General features: G+C 36.2%; 1 protein-coding gene across 6 annotated transcripts in view; it reads left to right on the plus strand.

Annotated features, from left to right (window-relative positions):
- BTRC (beta-transducin repeat containing E3 ubiquitin protein ligase) overlaps positions 1-17,717 on the plus strand; it is a 176,558-nt gene that overhangs the window by 63,962 nt on the left and 94,879 nt on the right. The window contains exon 1 of one of the 6 annotated variants that reach the window (XM_029932418.1): positions 14,628-14,714. The exons of the other annotated variants lie outside the window; for them this stretch is intronic. Coding sequence (XP_029788278.1) covers positions 14,691-14,714 — 24 coding nt within the window. The 5' untranslated portion in view covers positions 14,628-14,690. Of the gene's footprint in view, positions 1-14,627; positions 14,715-17,717 lie in introns of those variants that run through there. 6 annotated transcript variants of the gene reach the window in all.

Raw genomic sequence — 17,717 nt, forward strand, 5'->3', positions numbered from 1 at the left:
AGAGCCCATCTTGGGGCTCGAACTCATGAACCGTGAGATCATGACCCAAGCTGAAGTTAGACCGACTGAGCCACCCAGTCACCCCAGTTAGTTGTAATTTCTTAAAGATGAGTTGCAATATAGAATCTGAAACAATATGCTTTTTGTGCTCTGTTAACTAAGATGCATTGATCTCAATCTTTTCAACAAATTATGCCAGAACAATTGGACACCTGTGTAAAATAATGAATTTCAAATGTTACATTGCACCGTGTACAAAAATTAACTCAAATTGGATCATAGACCTACATATGAGCTGAAATTACAAAACTAATAGAAAATGAGGGGAAAAAATAATCATGACTTTGGGTTGGGCAAACCACAGTGAGATACTAATACATTACTACCACATGCCCCTTCTCTCCCTGAATGTGGGGATTGGGAATTCAGTAGACCCTAGGTAGCTACTATATCCTAGTTTAATATGGGGGATGTTGGGCTAGAAAATTCTTTGAAAGAAGAAGCAATCTTTTATATTTATTGGTTGACCTCCACAGTGTCTGTAGAATGATTTTTAGTATTTGGGGCCCAGTAAGTACTGATGATTTGAACTATATTAGATAGTGGTAAAGATAATCACATGCAATTAAAAATCGTGTAAATTAGGAGAATCGTGTAAGTTAGGTGGCTCAGTTGGTTAAGCCTCTGACTTCGGCTCAGGTCATGATCTCATAGTTCATGAGTTTGAGCCCCATGTTGGGCTCTGCTGACAGCTCAGAGCCTGGAGCCTGCTTCGGATACTGTGTCACCCTTTCTCTCTCTGCCCGTCCCCAATCATTCATTCTCTCTCTTCCTCTCTCTTTCAAAATATAAATAAGCATTAAAAAAGTTTTTTTTTAAATCGTATGAGTTAAAATCATCTGACTTGGACACCAAGATCCAAAAAAATTCGAATTTTCATTTTGTCTAAAGCAGTCTTAAATCTCAGGTAGGAAAGAATTCTGAAATTTACCATCACTCTTAGGACTTTTCTCTATTTGGTCTTTTTCTTGTTTGTTTTTGAAGATTTTATTTTTTAAGTAATCTCTACACCCAAAATGGGGCTTGAATTCATAACCACGAGATCAAAACTCACATGTTCTACTGACTGAGCCAGCCAGGAGTTCCTTCTATTTGCTTTTAATTAAAAATCAACAATTATCTATCAAAAAAAATTTCTTTAGTCTCCTTATCAGTTACCACTCTTAGAATATATTTGGAGGAATGTTGAACAGTGTCTGTCAGAAGAATAGGTTTTATATAATTGGAAAAATGTATAGAAGAATAGGTTTGGAGGCTTTCAGCAAACACTGATTTTCACATTGGTATAAAGCAATATACTGTTAAACAAAGTCTTAATTTTTTCATTCTGTATAGCCTGATTTTGTATCATAGGGAGCCTACTTTTGGTTCAGATATTGATGAGAAAAATTTGCTTTTCTCAATATTACTATACATATGAATGTTTATTTTTCTCATCATTATGTCTTACGTAGCAAAAATAGAAGAAATGGGCTTATATACTGATTTTATTCTATTAATTCAATAATTTGTTCTGTGTCAGGCTCAGTGTGCACAGGTGCTCAATATTACTAGCTGACAAATTAGCAGATATAGGATTTAAATCTTTCCTTTTCTTAATAGGATAAAACAATCTTAGTACGTTTACATCTTTGTAGTTTGGGTTTTATTTTACTTACTTATTTAGGTTTTTGTTAATATAAAATTTACATATAAGTATGAAGTGTACTGTTTGACATCTGTACATTTATGTAACCTTATTCTCAAGACATAGAATATTTCCATAATCTGAGAACATTCCTTTGTACCCCCTTCCCGTTAGCACCCATGCCCCCCCCCATGCAATTACTGTTCTGATTTGCTGCTAAGGTTGTTTTTTTCTTATTCTTCAACTTCATATAAATGCACTCATATGGCATACATTCTTTTGTGTCTTTTTTCTTTTGACCAATATGTTTTTGAGATTTGTCCGTTTTGTCATGTTTATCAGTAATTTATTCTTTTTTATTGCTGACTATTTTCCTATACCACAATTTGTCTATTCATACACATTTAGATTGCTTCCATTTTTTGACTACTATGTATAAAGCTACTATATACAGTTTGTACAAGTCTTTTTGTGGACATGTGTCTTTATTTGTCTTGGTAAATGCCTAAGAATGTACCTGCTGGGTCTGGGCGCCTGCGGGGCTCAGTAGGTTGAGTGTCTAACTTCAGCTCAGGTCATGATCTTGCCGTTTGTGAGTTCAAGCCTCACATCAGGCTCATTGCTGTCAGCCTGTCAGCGCAGAACCTGCTTGGGATCCTCTGTTCCCCTCTCTCTGCCCCACGCTGCACTCTCCCCAAAATAAATAAATATTTTTAAAAATAAGAATGTAATTGCTGGGTCATAAAATAAAGTCTATTTTTAACTTTAAAAGAGACAGTCAAATGGAAAGAGCTCAACTGTCCATCAACTGATGAATGGATAAAGAAGATATGGTATGTATGTGTATATGTGTACATATACGTACAATGGAATATTACTCAGCCATAAAAAGAATGAAATCTTGACATTTGCAATGGTGTGGATGGAGCTAGAGGCTAGAGAGGATTACGCTAAGCAAAATAAGTCAGAGAAAGACAAATAAATACCATATGATTTCACTCATATGTGGAATTTAAGAAACAAATGAACAAAGCAGGGAGGAAAAAGAGAGAAGGAAACTACAAAACAGACTCTTAACTATAGAGAACAGACTGATGGCTACCAGAGGGGAGGTGGATGTGGGGCAGGGATGAATAGGTGATGAGGGTTAAGGAGTGCAGTGCACTTGTGTTGAGCACTGGGTGATATATGGAAATGTTGAGTCGCTGTATTGTACATCTGTAACTAAGATTACAGTTTGTTAACTAACTGGGATTTAAATTTTAAAACTTAAAAAAAGAAGAGAAACAGTCCAGTATTTCTTCAAAGTGATTATCCCAGAAAGGGTACTCATTTTACTAATATTGCCCAATGTGTTTAAGAAAGGGAGTTGGTAATAGCTTCATGGTGTTTTTTTTTTCTTTGAAATTATGACATTCCTTTAGTAAGTTTGAAGTACCTTCAAAGTCAAAATTCAATGACAACAGAAGTAGAAGATCCTTGGAGTCATTATTTAGTTTGTTGGGTTATCTTCAGTAATTCATATGGAAATGGCAACATTGGGATGGTTTGACCATTAACATTTCACATCACACATTTTAAACTAGTGACAGAAAAGATTGTGAAAATATTGCTTTAATGGATTCTATGAGGACATGGTTAATTTGAACATATTCTCATTTTCATCATTCCATTGGTTTGTCCTGGAAAGTATATGGATAATTAAGAAGATTTCTGTTGATTAACAGTGGGTGTGTTTTGTGGAATCATTTGCTCATCCTCAGCAAGTAGTGATCTTATAATCTGATATTAAATGAGAATGAGCAGTAGAAAGAAAGTACTTAAAAGTAACTCAGTAATTAAGATTCTTTATTTTCTTTAGACGTTGAAAGAGAATTTATAACAATAAGAATATAACTAGGTCGATATGACCTTAGAATATTTCAGGTGTCAAGTATAGCTATGATATTTTAGGGAAATCTTGAGCTAAGTGAACTATATAATATTTTAATATTAGCAAAGGTCCCTTGTCAAAGGTTGAAATTGTTTGGGGTTGACTTTAGGAGAGAGAATGTATTTTATTATTTAAGAATATTTAGAGGTCTAGGGCTCCTGGGTGGCTTAGTTGATTGGGCAACTGATTTCGGCTCGAGTCATGATCTCACTGTTCATGGATTCAAGCCCTGTATTGGGATCTGTGCTGATAGCTCAGAGCCTGGAGCCTGCTTCTGATTCTGTGTCTCCCTCTCTCTGTGACCCTACCCTGTTCATATTCTGTGTCTCTCTCAAAAAATAAATAAACGTTAAAAAAAAAATATTTAGAGGTCCACTAAATATTACCCTCTACTAAGTGAAATGTTAAAATGGAACAATGCTAGGAAAATTAAGCATTTTTCAGAATGTACATGTGTATGTATATGTATGTATGGAAGACTTCATTTTACAAATGAGGTTAAAAGGCAGTATGGATTATCACACTTGGTGTGAACGAACATTCAAATCTGACCAGACAATAACGCCATAAGGAAAATTTCCCATGACAAAAATGCTTATCAAGCCCTAGGTGATGGCCTCCCCCCCCCCAGCATTGTATATGGATAATCTCAGTACAGCATAATTTCTGTGTAATAAAGAATTTGGTTCTTTTTGTGCATGTGTTGACATTTCATCTAGGTTTACCCCAGTTATAGTCTTTGCATTAGGAATTTGCATGTAGTGGCAAATAAAAAATGCTTTTATTTTGTTTGTGTGTGTGTGTGGCAGGTGGGGTGACATATATTTTCCCCTACTTATAAAACTAATTTATTGTTTGTTGTAAAATATATAAATTATTTGGTAAGTATATAAATAAGAAAGTATCACCCATAATCCTTATACTATAAGATAATATCATGTTAGCATCCTTCAGTTTGGAATGACATCCATTCATGGATATATGTACACACACAGGCATGTCTGGAAATGCGGTTTAGCTTTAAAATATTTTTACTCCAGTTCATTATAAAATTATAAAATATAAAAATTAAAAATTAATATTGTAGAAAATTCAGACAAGTAGAAAGAAAGAAGGAAATGTTTTAAGTGTCCTTGTAGATATTACCACTTTATTGAAACTAATACTTTCTGAATTTTAATTATGGCGTATTCTTGTCCGAATTCTACATTCATCGGCCAGTTATGTTGATTTTGGTCCGTTTTTATCTCACGGCCAATTGCTTACATGTTTGTAAATTGACCATAGTTTGAAGTTGGTTTACCATTCATGTAATTGAGTGGCTTCCTCTCACGTAATTCTTAGCCATTTCAAATTTAAAGTTCTCCAGAGGTGCTGTGTTCTCTTATATATCTGTGTCTTTGCGTGTTCTGTTCTCCCTATGTGGAGAGCCCTACAGAAAACACCTGTCCTCCCTAACTATCCCCTACCTCCCACATTTATCTACCTGACTACTTACTAATCTTCATGATTCAACTCAAGTAGTTTTACTTCTAGGATAAAGGTCCTTGCTGATCTTTTCTCTCTCTCTCTCTCACACACACACACACACACACACCCCACACACACACCCATCCTTAATCTCGTCAGAGCTTCTGTACCCAGGGCATACAATAGATACCTCTGTCATGGCATTGATATGCTTTTGCAGTTGTTCCCTCATTAGACTGAGTTTCTTTTATTTAAAAAAAAAATTTTTTTAATGTCTTTATTTTGAGAGACAGAGAGTGAGCAGGGGAGGGGCAGAGAGAGAGGGAGACACAGAATCTGAAGCAGGCTCCAGGCTCTGAGCTGTCAGCACAGAGCCCGACGTGGGGCTTGAATCCACGGGCTGTGAGATCATGACCTGAGCCAAAGTCGGATGTTTAACCGACTGAGCCACGCAGACACCTCATAGACTGAGTTTCTTGAGAGTAGGACTATGTTCATTTTATATTTTCAATGTCAAGTACGGTGCTTGATACAAAGTGTGTTTTCTGAATTTTTGTTGAACAAATGAATGGACCTAAATTATTTGAAGAAAACTATCAAGTAACCTATATAGAATGGAAGAAGAGAAAGCATAGAATTGCCAGTGCCACCTCCAAGTACATATACACTACTGTTGTGTATTCAGAAAGAAGTCATGATAAACATTTCAAAGCACACATTTACATGGAAAAAAGGAAAACATGCTGAATCTGATTTATGGGTAGTCTTCAAATTTTATACATTTGGTTTCCATATAGCTCCCACTATGATGATCCCCTCTGAAGTGGATTTTGTACACTGAATTTGGACTCTTGTTGATGAGTCAACAAGAGTTGATGCACATTTTCAGCTATTAAATAGCGGCTCTGCCAATGCCAGCCAGCTAACAGTTCGGTTTCAATGATGTCAGGATCTTTATCTCCACAGCAGTGTATGTTTGAACAATTATTTGACTATTTTATTGCATTTTGCATTTTATCCTTATACTATGAAAGAATAGACACTGGGAAAATTAAAACGATGGTAGTAGTGATAAACAACAGTCTAGAGAAAGGTGGAATCCATCAAGCGTACGGAAAGTGACCCTTTAGGCTTGATTAGGCACAAAATTAAAATACATGTGCAAGATATTGGAAGTATATTCTTGAATATCATTTCTTAAAAAGAAAGTATAATTATAGAGTTTAAAACATTTTAGCTAACATTGGAATTTACTATCCAGCTTCTACCCTTTTCAAAGTTTATATGAATTTCACTAAGAAAAGGAGAGATAAACTGAGTTTGTTGCATTTTGCCTTATCCTAGAGATAGGTTTTCTTGGAGGAATCATTAGGAGTGATTTTTCTTTTAAGATCCCCACTTAGGTTATTTAAATACTCCAATTATTTCAAGTTTTGTAATAATCAGTTCCTCCTTTGCTGAGTATTTTGACATACCTTTGATGCTGGTAATGTTAATTTACAGGTTAATGTGCAACATTAGCAAATGTTTAGAGTAAACCAAATCATTTTATTGTGAGACAATCATTCCTTAAAAAAATTTTTTTTATTCCTAATGGTTCTGAAAAATTAAACTCTTCCCTTCATAAAGTGAGCCTTTATGTTAAATAATGTTGGATTTTCCCTAATTGCTCTAAATTCAACATGACCCCTAATGGCAGAAGGGAGAGTACAGGTACCCTAAGGGGTCTGGGGTTGCCTCAGGGTAAGCAGCACACACTGGAAGAAGGAATTGATGAAAACTTTCAGAGTAATGGGAGCCTCTGTGGATGTACTGTCCTTATCAGACACATTCTTACTGTGGGCAGTTAAGACTCACCTGTATCCTCTGAAGAGGTATGTATTACTTTCTTTATATTCCAAGATTACCTTCTTGTTATTCTCCTCTTTGTGCTGAGTAGAGGCCAGGGTGTCACAGGAGTTCTTTCTTTGCTATTCAGGAATCATTGTTGGTTGTTTTGTGACTGCCACAGCCATTTGTACCTTCACTATTGTTCTGCTTTATGTGGTAGTGTTTGATTGTCTTGCTGTCCTTCCTTGTGTTAGTTTCTAGACTTGGTATTTTATGTGGACTGTCAAGATGTGCCGTCTTGGTAGATAGGCTGCGTTCGGGAAACTTCTTTGTCATTTTTCATGAAGAGAGAAACCCAGGTTATTTATGACAGCTTCATTGAGGGGGAAAAAAAGACCCATCTCTTTACTTGTTTAGCTGCATAGGCCTCTAAGAATTGTAGTACTTTACTATTGGGAGGTGATACCCATGAGTTTTGTTTTTCCTGAGAGTGATGTTGAGTAGCTTTTCTGTATTCTCTGGCCCAGTCCCCTGGAGACCAAGTCTGTTATATTTTGAAATAGTTATTTGGGTCTAGGATGTAGTACATCATTATGAAACGGCATCTTGCAGTGCACCTTCCCCTGTTGGGTTATCTGTCATCCGCCTTTTACGGTTCTCAGGTGTACCATTCAAAGCCTCAAGACCTTTGTTGCAAACCTAGTATCTGTGTCTTGATATGATTTAAATTGGAATTTTGTGCCTTGTAAAACTGACATTAGAAAAGAGTATATGCATTTTCACATATGATCCTTCAGCAAAAAGTTCAAGCCTTAGCCTGATTTGGCTTAATTATTTTATGTTAGGGGTCATAAATAGAAAGGAAAGAGTAAAGAGAGAAATACTCATTTTATGTTTTCATGTTTCACATACACATGAATATAGAGAGAGCACTATTTCAAACTAGTAAATATAAAGCTTTTGTATAGCATGGAAAGTTTTGTATTTGAAAGAAAACACATGATCAGTTTTACTGAAAAATAGTTGCTGTTCATTGCAGCTACCCTTTGCATGAGCCATGTTTTTTGGGGAGTGCCTTTTTTTAGTATAATATTTGTACACTTCTCCTAGATTTTTAAATTGGCAGGTCATTAATTTTTGTAAGCATTTCCGTTGTAGCGTAGCGCAGTCTTTTGGGGGGAGTTGGTAAAATGAGGATAAAATGGGTACAGGATTCCAACAGCTTGAAAATAACACAGTATTTGACCAAAATCTCTTTTGTATTCCCTACTCTGGTACTATTCCAGTAGTCCTGGAAATGTGCCTATGGACTATTTACAGTGAGATTATAAAACTGAATCATGATTTTGGTGAATAGAAGCCAGAGCATGTGGCTCCAGCACCCCAGCTGGCAGTAAGCTCTCCCTAGGTTTATGAATGTAGTTAGATGGCCCCCAACTGTTTACAAGACAGCAGAGGTGAGGTCTTTGATTGACAAGTCAGAAATGCATTATATCATTCTCTCTGCCAGTCTCTGGTTCATGCTGTTAAAAATGTCAGCCTCCAAGTTTGAATGGCAGCCTGAGGGCCTTAGAAGCTTTTTGTTTTCTGAGATGGAAACACAAATTGGATGTGTGCCTGAGCGCTTCATCCTGGGCTGTAATTTCATCTTTTAGCTAAGAACCACAAGGTACACGAGCAAAGCACCCTGTAAACAATAATACTGTGGAAAAAAAAATAAACAAGGTCGTGTTTCTGGTACGTTGATCCGATGGTGTCCTGACCTCTATCACGTTGAACATCTCCACTCTGATTGCTGTTCCCTTTGGCATTACAATGAGAGAAAGAGAGACTGACATAGGAGGAAAAGATTTAAAGTTGCAGTGTCGTTGCACATTCCTTGTATTGGCTATGAAATATTGAACTGTCAGAATGTGACACTTGGTTTTTTAAGCAACCTTTCTTGTTTGAGGTGTTTGCAGTTCATTCCTTTCTCCCCCATTTGTCTGCTCTCATTGATGAGGTTGGAGGTAGTTGCCTTAAATGCATGAATAGGGACAGTGTTAAAGAGAAGTGATGCTGATGAAGCGAAATAAACTTAACACTGGAGTAGAAGTGCTGGCTGTGAGGCATGGGCGAAAGGAGTCTAAAGTTGGGTTAGTTCATTAATGTGGGGGCTTATGGAATACTTCATAAAGAAGTTTAGGAAGAATCAGTTTAAGTGTCTGTTCTATTTTGTGGAGGCAGGAGGTTGGGAAGGCAGTAGTGGGTATAGTTAAAAGATGGAATAACATGGTTTGTTAAACTGATAGCCAGCCATATAACAGTGTTGTCAGTCAAATCAAAATTAACGCAGCAGCTGTGTTATTTATTGTTCTAATTATCGAATGTCTTCAGGAAGTGGTTCATTATGAAAGACTCAAAAGTTCACCAAGAAAAACTTTTAAATGTGCAAAATTTATATTTATAGTAAGGTTGATGATGAATAGGTCATATGGAAAGAGCCATTGTATTTGTATTAGTACAGTTTAATGGCACATGAGTAGAAAATCTTGGTTGCAAAGGCCAAACCATAAATCTCTTGGTAAATATTTTCTAGTAGTAGAATGTGTTTTCAATTGCTGTTTTTTTTTTTAACATTTTATTTATTTTTGAGAGAGAGACAGTGTGAGTAGGGGAGGGTCAGAGAGAAGGAGACATAGAATCCAAAGACAGGCTCCAGGCTCTGAGCTGTCAGCACAGAGCCCGATGCGAGACTCGAACCCACGAACTCTGAGATCATGACCTGAGCCGAAGTCAGACGCTTAACCGACTGAGCCACCCAGGAGCCTTTATTGCTGTTTGTTTTAAGATGCTATTTATTTATCTTAAAACAAAAATATTTTATATTAAAAATTTTTTTCTTCTTAAGAAAATAGCACTGTTGAAAAAAATTTTTTTATAATTTATTTTTGAGACAGAGAGAGACAGAGCATGAGTCAGAGAGGGGCAGAGAGAGAGAGGAAGACACAGAATTTGAAACAGGCTCCAGGCTTTGAGCTGTCAGCAGGGATCCTGACGCGGGGCTTGAACCCACGAACCGTGAGATATGACCTGAGCTTAAGTCAGACACTTAACCGACTGAGCCACTTAGGCACCCCAGAAAACAGCACTGTTAATAGATGTGTGCTATTATCTTAACCTATTTTGGGGCATAAACCTTCCTAGTAAAGTTTAAGTGAGAATAGTCTTTTGTAATTCTTCTGGAGAATGAAAAAGTAGGAGTTTGTGTTGAAGTACTTGAATTAACACTGTTCATGTATTGTTATTGTTGTTGTTTTAACATTATCGATGGTTTTTAAGGACAGTTGTTTAGCTTAGCTCTCTCCTTCTATAAATGTGAAATGCAGGAAACTATTCTCTGTTATGAATACATAGTGAAATGCACTGGAAAAATCGTGGTAATCATTTTGGACATTTCTTAATTCTCTCCTTTGAGGTCATGCTGGAAGGTGGAGGATAATAATTGTAAAATTATGTTCTGCTCTCTTGGACCCAGAATTATGTCTTCACTTACAAAATACAGCGCAAGACCAATGGGAGAAATATTGAGAATTAATTACTGTTGTTTTAAGTATTGCTCTCTATTTTTAAAGCATAAATATTGATGTAAATTTGCATTTCAGCTGTGATGTGAGAACCCACTGTCTTGACTCAGTTGGGGGGGGTTTCAAAAATCATTCTCACAGAAATTGATTTCTCATTGTCTGATTTCTTAAAGATGAATAAAAACAAACCATTCTTTTCAATCTGGGAAGAATAAGAGGTGTGCAAGTGCTCATCAGAAATAAGGCTATCAATATGTACATTTATGAAATCTTCTAAATCTTAACTCTACAAAATTTCTTCTCTTGGTATATTATTAATGCATCAATTACTGTGAAAATGTCTCAGCCCATGGGCTTTGAAACAATCACACCTCTATAATAATGATTAGCCTTATTACCTGAAGTCCAGACTTGCCTCATGAATGATTTGTCATAAATGGAATCTTAGAATTTCAGCATTGGGAAGGACATAGATGGACATTTTGTCACATAGAGGAATCCTTTATGAAATGTTTGTCACATAATCTCTGCTTAATCACTGCCACTATTAGCAAGCTGGACTTGGTGAGACATCTTGTTTTCTTCTTCACTGTTGGCTCTATAAGAAGGTGTTCCCTAAAGAAGGAGTCAAACTTTTTGTTCACCTAGTGATTAGAAGTCTAACTTTCCTAGTAATATAAAGTAATTGTTTTCATGCTCATATATTTGTATGTTTGAGGATGGCTCTCATGTTGCTTATATTTTCTGTTTCCAGGGTGAATATTCTTAGTTCTTGCAGCATTTCTTTGGAAAATATCAGTATTCATTTCTCCCATTTTCATAACCTCCTGTTTTGGTGGAGGGCGTTACCATTCTGGTTGTCCTTCCGTGTGAGTGCGTTCCACCTTGACAGTGTCCTCATTACAATGTGGCACGCATAACTAGAGACCGTGCTGCAAAAGTGTGTAATAGTGTAGCATACAGTGAAACATCTTGTTTTGAACATAATTTAGATGATGTAATTTAATTACTGCAGCCTAAAACTGAAATACTTCTGTAGTGTAGGGGATAGAAAATTCTCTAGGAACTTAGCCTGGGTTTGTTTCCTCACCTTTTCTTTGAAGCCAGAAAAGCGTATGTAAGCACTTTGACAAATGACATAATGTAGTGGCATATCTGGGTGGCACAGGTATTTGAAACCTAGCTCCAGTTCCTGAAGATGGTGAACATCTGCTTAGAGGTATTGTAGAGCTCCACAATGCACTAATTGAATTACTCTTTTCTGGAGTTGCCGACTGCACTAATTGAATTAGAACGTGTGTGTGTGTGTGTGTGTGTGTGTGTGTGTGTGTGTGTGTGTGTGTGTGTGTGAGAGAGATCATTCCAGTCTTATCGGGAGACTGGGAGAGATGACTGATGGTGTGTACTGTGCTGCTATCTAATGGCAGCCTATGGAACTACTGCATGGTCTCCTGGGAAGAGAAAATGCAGTCTTCTGATCTGGTGTGACCTCAGTCTAACCCCATCCAGTTTAGTTCAAAAGGTCTTGGGATGTATTTTTGTAGTTCTTAATCTAAGAAGGAAAAATGTGATTAATTTCTCCATTAAAAATTAAGATAGGTTTTATTAGGCCTACAGTTTTTTATGAAGTGTTAAGTTGTAAATATTCAATTGAATTTAAAACTTCTGGTCTCTAATGGGTGAAAACAAATGCAAATATACTCGGTCAATGGATCATGTTCCTATTTTGCCTTCTATATGACACAAAAGCAAAAAAGAATTACCTTTTTGAAATGTCTTCACATCACAGAAAGGAAGAATGGCATAGGGTTTGGGTTCTTAAATAAAATTTCTTCCTGGTTGCCAGAATACTGAGATCAGTCAATTTAAAAGTGTTAACAAATTTTGCTATACATGATTCTGCTTTGTAAAACTTTAAAAATCATTATAGAGAAAACCATTTTAATTATAGCATAATCAGAGCAAGTTCCATAAATCTATGCTTACATGAAATTTAAAACATTGTTATAGAAAAACATTTTGATTGTAGCAGTATCAGAGCAAGTTCCACAAATGTCTGTTGCTCTAGTTAATCATTTAAAATTTAACGGTAAATTGTACCGTAAATTTGGGCAAATTTGAAATTCTCAGAAGTGAAATAGGTAATTCTCTTCTTTTTCTAAAAAAATAATCTTAGTCACAATTTAATGATTTTTGTAAAACATCATGAAAAGTATAATTCTATACAGCTTTAAAAGCAAACACACTGAGCAGAACTCAGCATGAAGCATTCTTTTGATTCAGTTTAACTGTAGGCATTCTAACTTATAAAATAGCCCATAACAGAAAAATACATATATGTAACCCCTTGATTTCTAGAATGTGTACATGTGCATGAGCTACTACTTTGTGAATAGAAAAGTGCTACTGGTTACGTTTCTGGGCATTTAAAATGATCTTTTAATTTTATTGTATGAAAGAAATATAAAGTATTATAGAAGTTCTAATCTCTCCTCTATAATCATCATTATTAAAATAAAATATAAGTTTGAAATATTCCAATATTGTCTAGGCGAGTTTGTTTTTTATGGTAAGATTGAGCTACATAGGGTTTTGTACAAATGGTTTTGATAAAAATGACTGAAGGATATGATGTCCGCTCTGTATAGGCTGTAAAGGGGAAAATGAATGCATTTCAACATCATGCAGATCTAAAGCTTTACAAACAATATATTGCCATTCACAACTAGCCACAATCCCATTTCATTCATACACAGAGAGAGTACTTTCTGTGTGCCAGGTACTGTACAGAGTATTGGGCATAAATTAAGAGTCAGCCCTGTCCTCAAAGAGCTTATAGTTCTTTATCAGACACTTATTGAGAACCTATGTACCAGGGCACTATGCATAGAATTTGAGGGCACTGCTACTGTGAGTAACCATTAGTTTAATGTGTTTTTCCCATCATCGAGCTAGAGGCCTGGCATAATAGCAGCCCTAAGGAGCAGTACACTGATGTTCACATCAGGTATAACTCATTTCAGCCAAAAGAGTGCTGTGCATATTTAGACTAGTCTTTCTCTTTAATGGCTTTCCCTTCTTCCTTTAGACACCTTCTAAGAGAGCAGTATTGTTTTTGGTAGTTTTACATTTAGCTTAAAAAAGAGATGAGTAACATTTTTTATAGTGCCTCCTGCTGGTAGATCATAGATTTTCAATCCGTGTTTCGAAGATTTGGTAGTGCCCACTTGTGGTTTGTAGTTATAGTTAGCTCAGGGCTTCTTCTAAGACTGTAAATGGGAAAGAGTCCATTGCATGCGAGGTATAAAATGTTTCTTTAAACAGGCTATTTCTAGAACCTAAATTGTCCTGGGACCAGCTCTTGATATAAAAATTCATAGAAACCTGTTTTTCACAGAGTGTGGTAACTCCTTGCCATAGTGCTGTAGTGTTAAAATTCACATTGGCCAGGTTGTTCTGTAAATTAAACACTGACAGCTACCCTCAGGGGAACAGCCAATGTATTTATGATGATGTGCTGATTACACAAAATACACTGCAAGCAGAAAACAGCTGCAGAGAACAAACCTCTTAAAAAGAATACAATTACAAATAGCACCCTCAGTATTTCTAGTGGTGAGTGTAGAATACAGCATGCTAATGCAGGTTTCTTACTTAGTCTGCCTGAAAACAAAAAATCTGAAGGAGATAAGTTAAATTATGGTTGATTGCACATGTGGTGCCAACAGAGCAGTAAACAAATTTTGTTTCTGAAGAGTATGGTACAAGTGTGCAAATATCAGGTGTAAAGTAGCCTCCCCTCCCTCCCCCCGCCACCTTTTGCTAGTAGGTTTCTCATAAATAGTAGGGCACGGCCTTGTTTTAAGCATTCTGGACACTCAAAGGATATTACACAATGAATTGGGTAGGAGAGTATCTAAATTGTTTTTTAAAAAAATCCAGTAGAAACATTATATGTTGGGATTGTAGATATCAACATTTCTTTTGAGATGCAGCTCAGTATTTTCATTGTTATTAATAGCTTTGAAGATGTTTACCTTTGGAATGAATAAAAGGAGCCATGACTTTGTATCTATGGTAAGGTCTTTGTGCTTTCTTAGATTCTCTGTTTTCAAGAATGTGATGTTTTAGGATACTGGAATGGCCGGGCGATTGCATATTTTTAGGAGAATCAACTTCCAAGCGTGTATCCTTTCATCCGCTCATGTTCCTGGTCACATGCAGACAGGTAAGAAGATAAGAAAAAATGTTAGTTTTCCTTGTTTGAGATTCTGTTACAGTTTAGGGTTAGTATCTATAAAATATTTCAGCTGCTGAGCATGGTAGCTTCTGTTTAAAGCAGTAGAAAATATGTTGATCTCTTAAGACATAAATTTACTCAAGCCATCTCTGAGGTAGGGGGACATAGTGATTGGAAACAGTTCACTTCACCCGCCTGAAACTAAGAATCAACTTTTCAGTATATGGATCACTGGTATGTAATAATCGACTATTATTGGTCTGTCTGTTGGTCTCTTTTTAAATCAGTTTGGAACCTCCTGGAGTTATTTTCATGCTCTTCTGACATCAATCCCATGTGTCAGAGGAGTTGTATATAACTGGCTTGGTTTAATCAATAGAATAATTGATAAACCAGATAAGATTTAAACTGATTATAGGCCCAACAGAATTCCCCAGAGGCCTTGGACTCTCTTAATTTTGACATGTGTGTTGTGTACCCTGAGGATGAAGTGCAGTTTGAATTATCTGTTTTTATTTGCTTAATGACGGGGAGGGTGTTAAAGTCAAATGTTTAATTAACCCAGCAATGGGCTGCGTTGTCACTTACACACAGCTGATTGAGATATCTCATGGAGAATACTGAATAGGAATGATAATGTGGCACTGGGACGGAAGATTGCTTTTTCAATCCATTTGCTGGGTCACTGCTTTGAATGTCTTATTGGATGAAAGGCATTCAGCCTGGAGAAAAAATTCAGCATTTAAGTACATTTTGTTCTCTTCTCCCCCTCTAGCCCCCTCCCTGCCCAGAAGTTAACTAAAACAGATATGTTCTAGGTTTAATAAGCCATTCATGTACTAGTAAGAGATCAGGGTAGTAGGTAGCCTCAAGCTACATAATTTCCTGTGGAAACGGAAAAATCCTACTAGCCTCCAAGGTATTCTAAATGTGAGCTCTTTTGTCCCTCACATGCCTTGTTCCTTGCCATTATTGTGTAGTTGTCTTTGGTTTCTTGTCTCTTGCCTCTTTCTGTTGTGTTTGCTTGATATGCTGCTACTCTAAGGCCATGGACAGACCCTTTCCTCCTAAAGAGGCATATTCTTCTGTACATTTTTGCCATTTGGTGCTGCTAGTTTCTATTCGGTTATATTTCTGATCAAATAATGTAGTGAGATTGTTGAACTATTTAGAAAGATGAAAATATGAGGCATAGAGATTCTTGTTCCTTTTGTTACTTCTATTTGTATGAGCAATTGTTCCTGGTATATTTCATTTTGTTGAGAGGCGGTTTGCTTTCTGTATGGACTAAAAAACTAGGCCAGGAAAAGATTCTAATAGCCTTACACCATCAAAAATGCAGTCCAGGCAATTGGAGTTTTAATGACTTGCTACCCTGACTGGCTTTATAATCCAATGTGAAATTGTTTGGAGGCATACTGCGCAAAACTTAAAAAAAATTTTTTTTATCATGACTTTCCTTCTTTGTGGTCTTTTGTTTCTTCCTTTTATCCCCTAAAGATCTAAACCAGGAATTTACTAATTTTTTTCTTTGCTTTAGTCATTTGTATTCCACAGAGCACAATAGGGAGAAGGATACAAGATTGATTTTTTTTATGTGTGTCCTCTTGAAAGCATAGTGTGGGGCATGACTACTTGGAGGTGCGGGGGGTGGGGGCGGATTTACAAAGCAATAGAAGCATGCAGCTAGTTTTCAGGCGCAGGTTGGACTTTTGCGGGTCAAGGCAGACCAGACGAGTAGCTTATCTTGAGGGACGCAAGTAATAGACCAAATATAGAGCAGCTATTTCAGGAATCATGTAGGTCATTTAATTATCCATTATGATTGAGTGGCTAATGCTCTTTTGGCAATTACATGACCTCTGTTATTCTTGAAACCTTTCCAGGCCCTCGTGGGTCGAATGACCCACCAGTCAGTGCTTGCAGACTTCATTCCACTCAGAAGGAAAAGAGATGCTGGGAACTACTGGCATTTAGAAATGGCTATGCTTTCTTTACCAACCACTACCCAGAATGTCTTTGTACAGCAGTCAGTGATAGGCAACTGGTTTTGAAGTCAACTCTTCCTTCATTGTCCTCATTGCAGGAGCAAGAGGTACATTGTTTTCCACAAAAGGGAATTGTGGCAAAACAAACTAAATACCAAGTTGGCTCTTACGCTATTTACAGGTTCTGTGCTGCAAAAACAAGTACTGTGGTATTAAAACTGTTTGATCTCTGTCAAACCAGTTATCCAGTATGGAAGTCTAAAGTTAGTAAAACAATTTTTTCATCTGTAACACAACAAAATGCTATTATTAATAACATATTTTTAAAAATCATTGATTAAAACTAGTCAGTTTAAATTGGCTCATCATTGTAATAATTTTTATCATTTTAGCCTGATTATTTAATTAAATAAGGCCATTTTAAAATTGAGATGCTGAACCAACATCAAATAATTCTGGAACATTTGGATTAATATTTCTCATGTGTTTTTTCTTTAATCAAAAAAGGATCATTAATATTTTAGAAGAAAACTCTTTACTTCTGCCAAATTACAGTAAAACTTTCTGAATTCGTAGTGACTTTCCATGTAATTCTGAGAAATGAAAACAATGTAGAGTTGTTGTGATTCTTTAAGAACAGTTTTGGTGTAGAAAGTTAACGACACAAACTATTTGTAAGATTTGTCAGGAATGCATAAACAAAATTCATTATACTTAACCAAATGGAAGATTTAAGGTATAGAATCATTCCCTAGTATTCCAATAATTTAAGCTCATAGGCTTAAAAGAAATAGTTTTGTTAGAGTTAACACACAAACATACCCTTTAAGTAGAAACCATTTGCATTGTTATAGAAAAAAAAATCTTCTATTGGAGAAAAAGAAAACTGTTTTTAAATTTGTCATACTTAAAGAGCATTGTTAAAACAACAGCAGCAAACCTACAACGGTTGTTTATTCCTGGGGCAGTAAAATTAGCCATCTTTCCAAATAAATTTGTTAAA

Source organism: Suricata suricatta, chromosome 2, assembly GCF_006229205.1.
Source record: "Suricata suricatta isolate VVHF042 chromosome 2, meerkat_22Aug2017_6uvM2_HiC, whole genome shotgun sequence".
NCBI lineage: Eukaryota > Metazoa > Chordata > Mammalia > Carnivora > Herpestidae > Suricata > Suricata suricatta.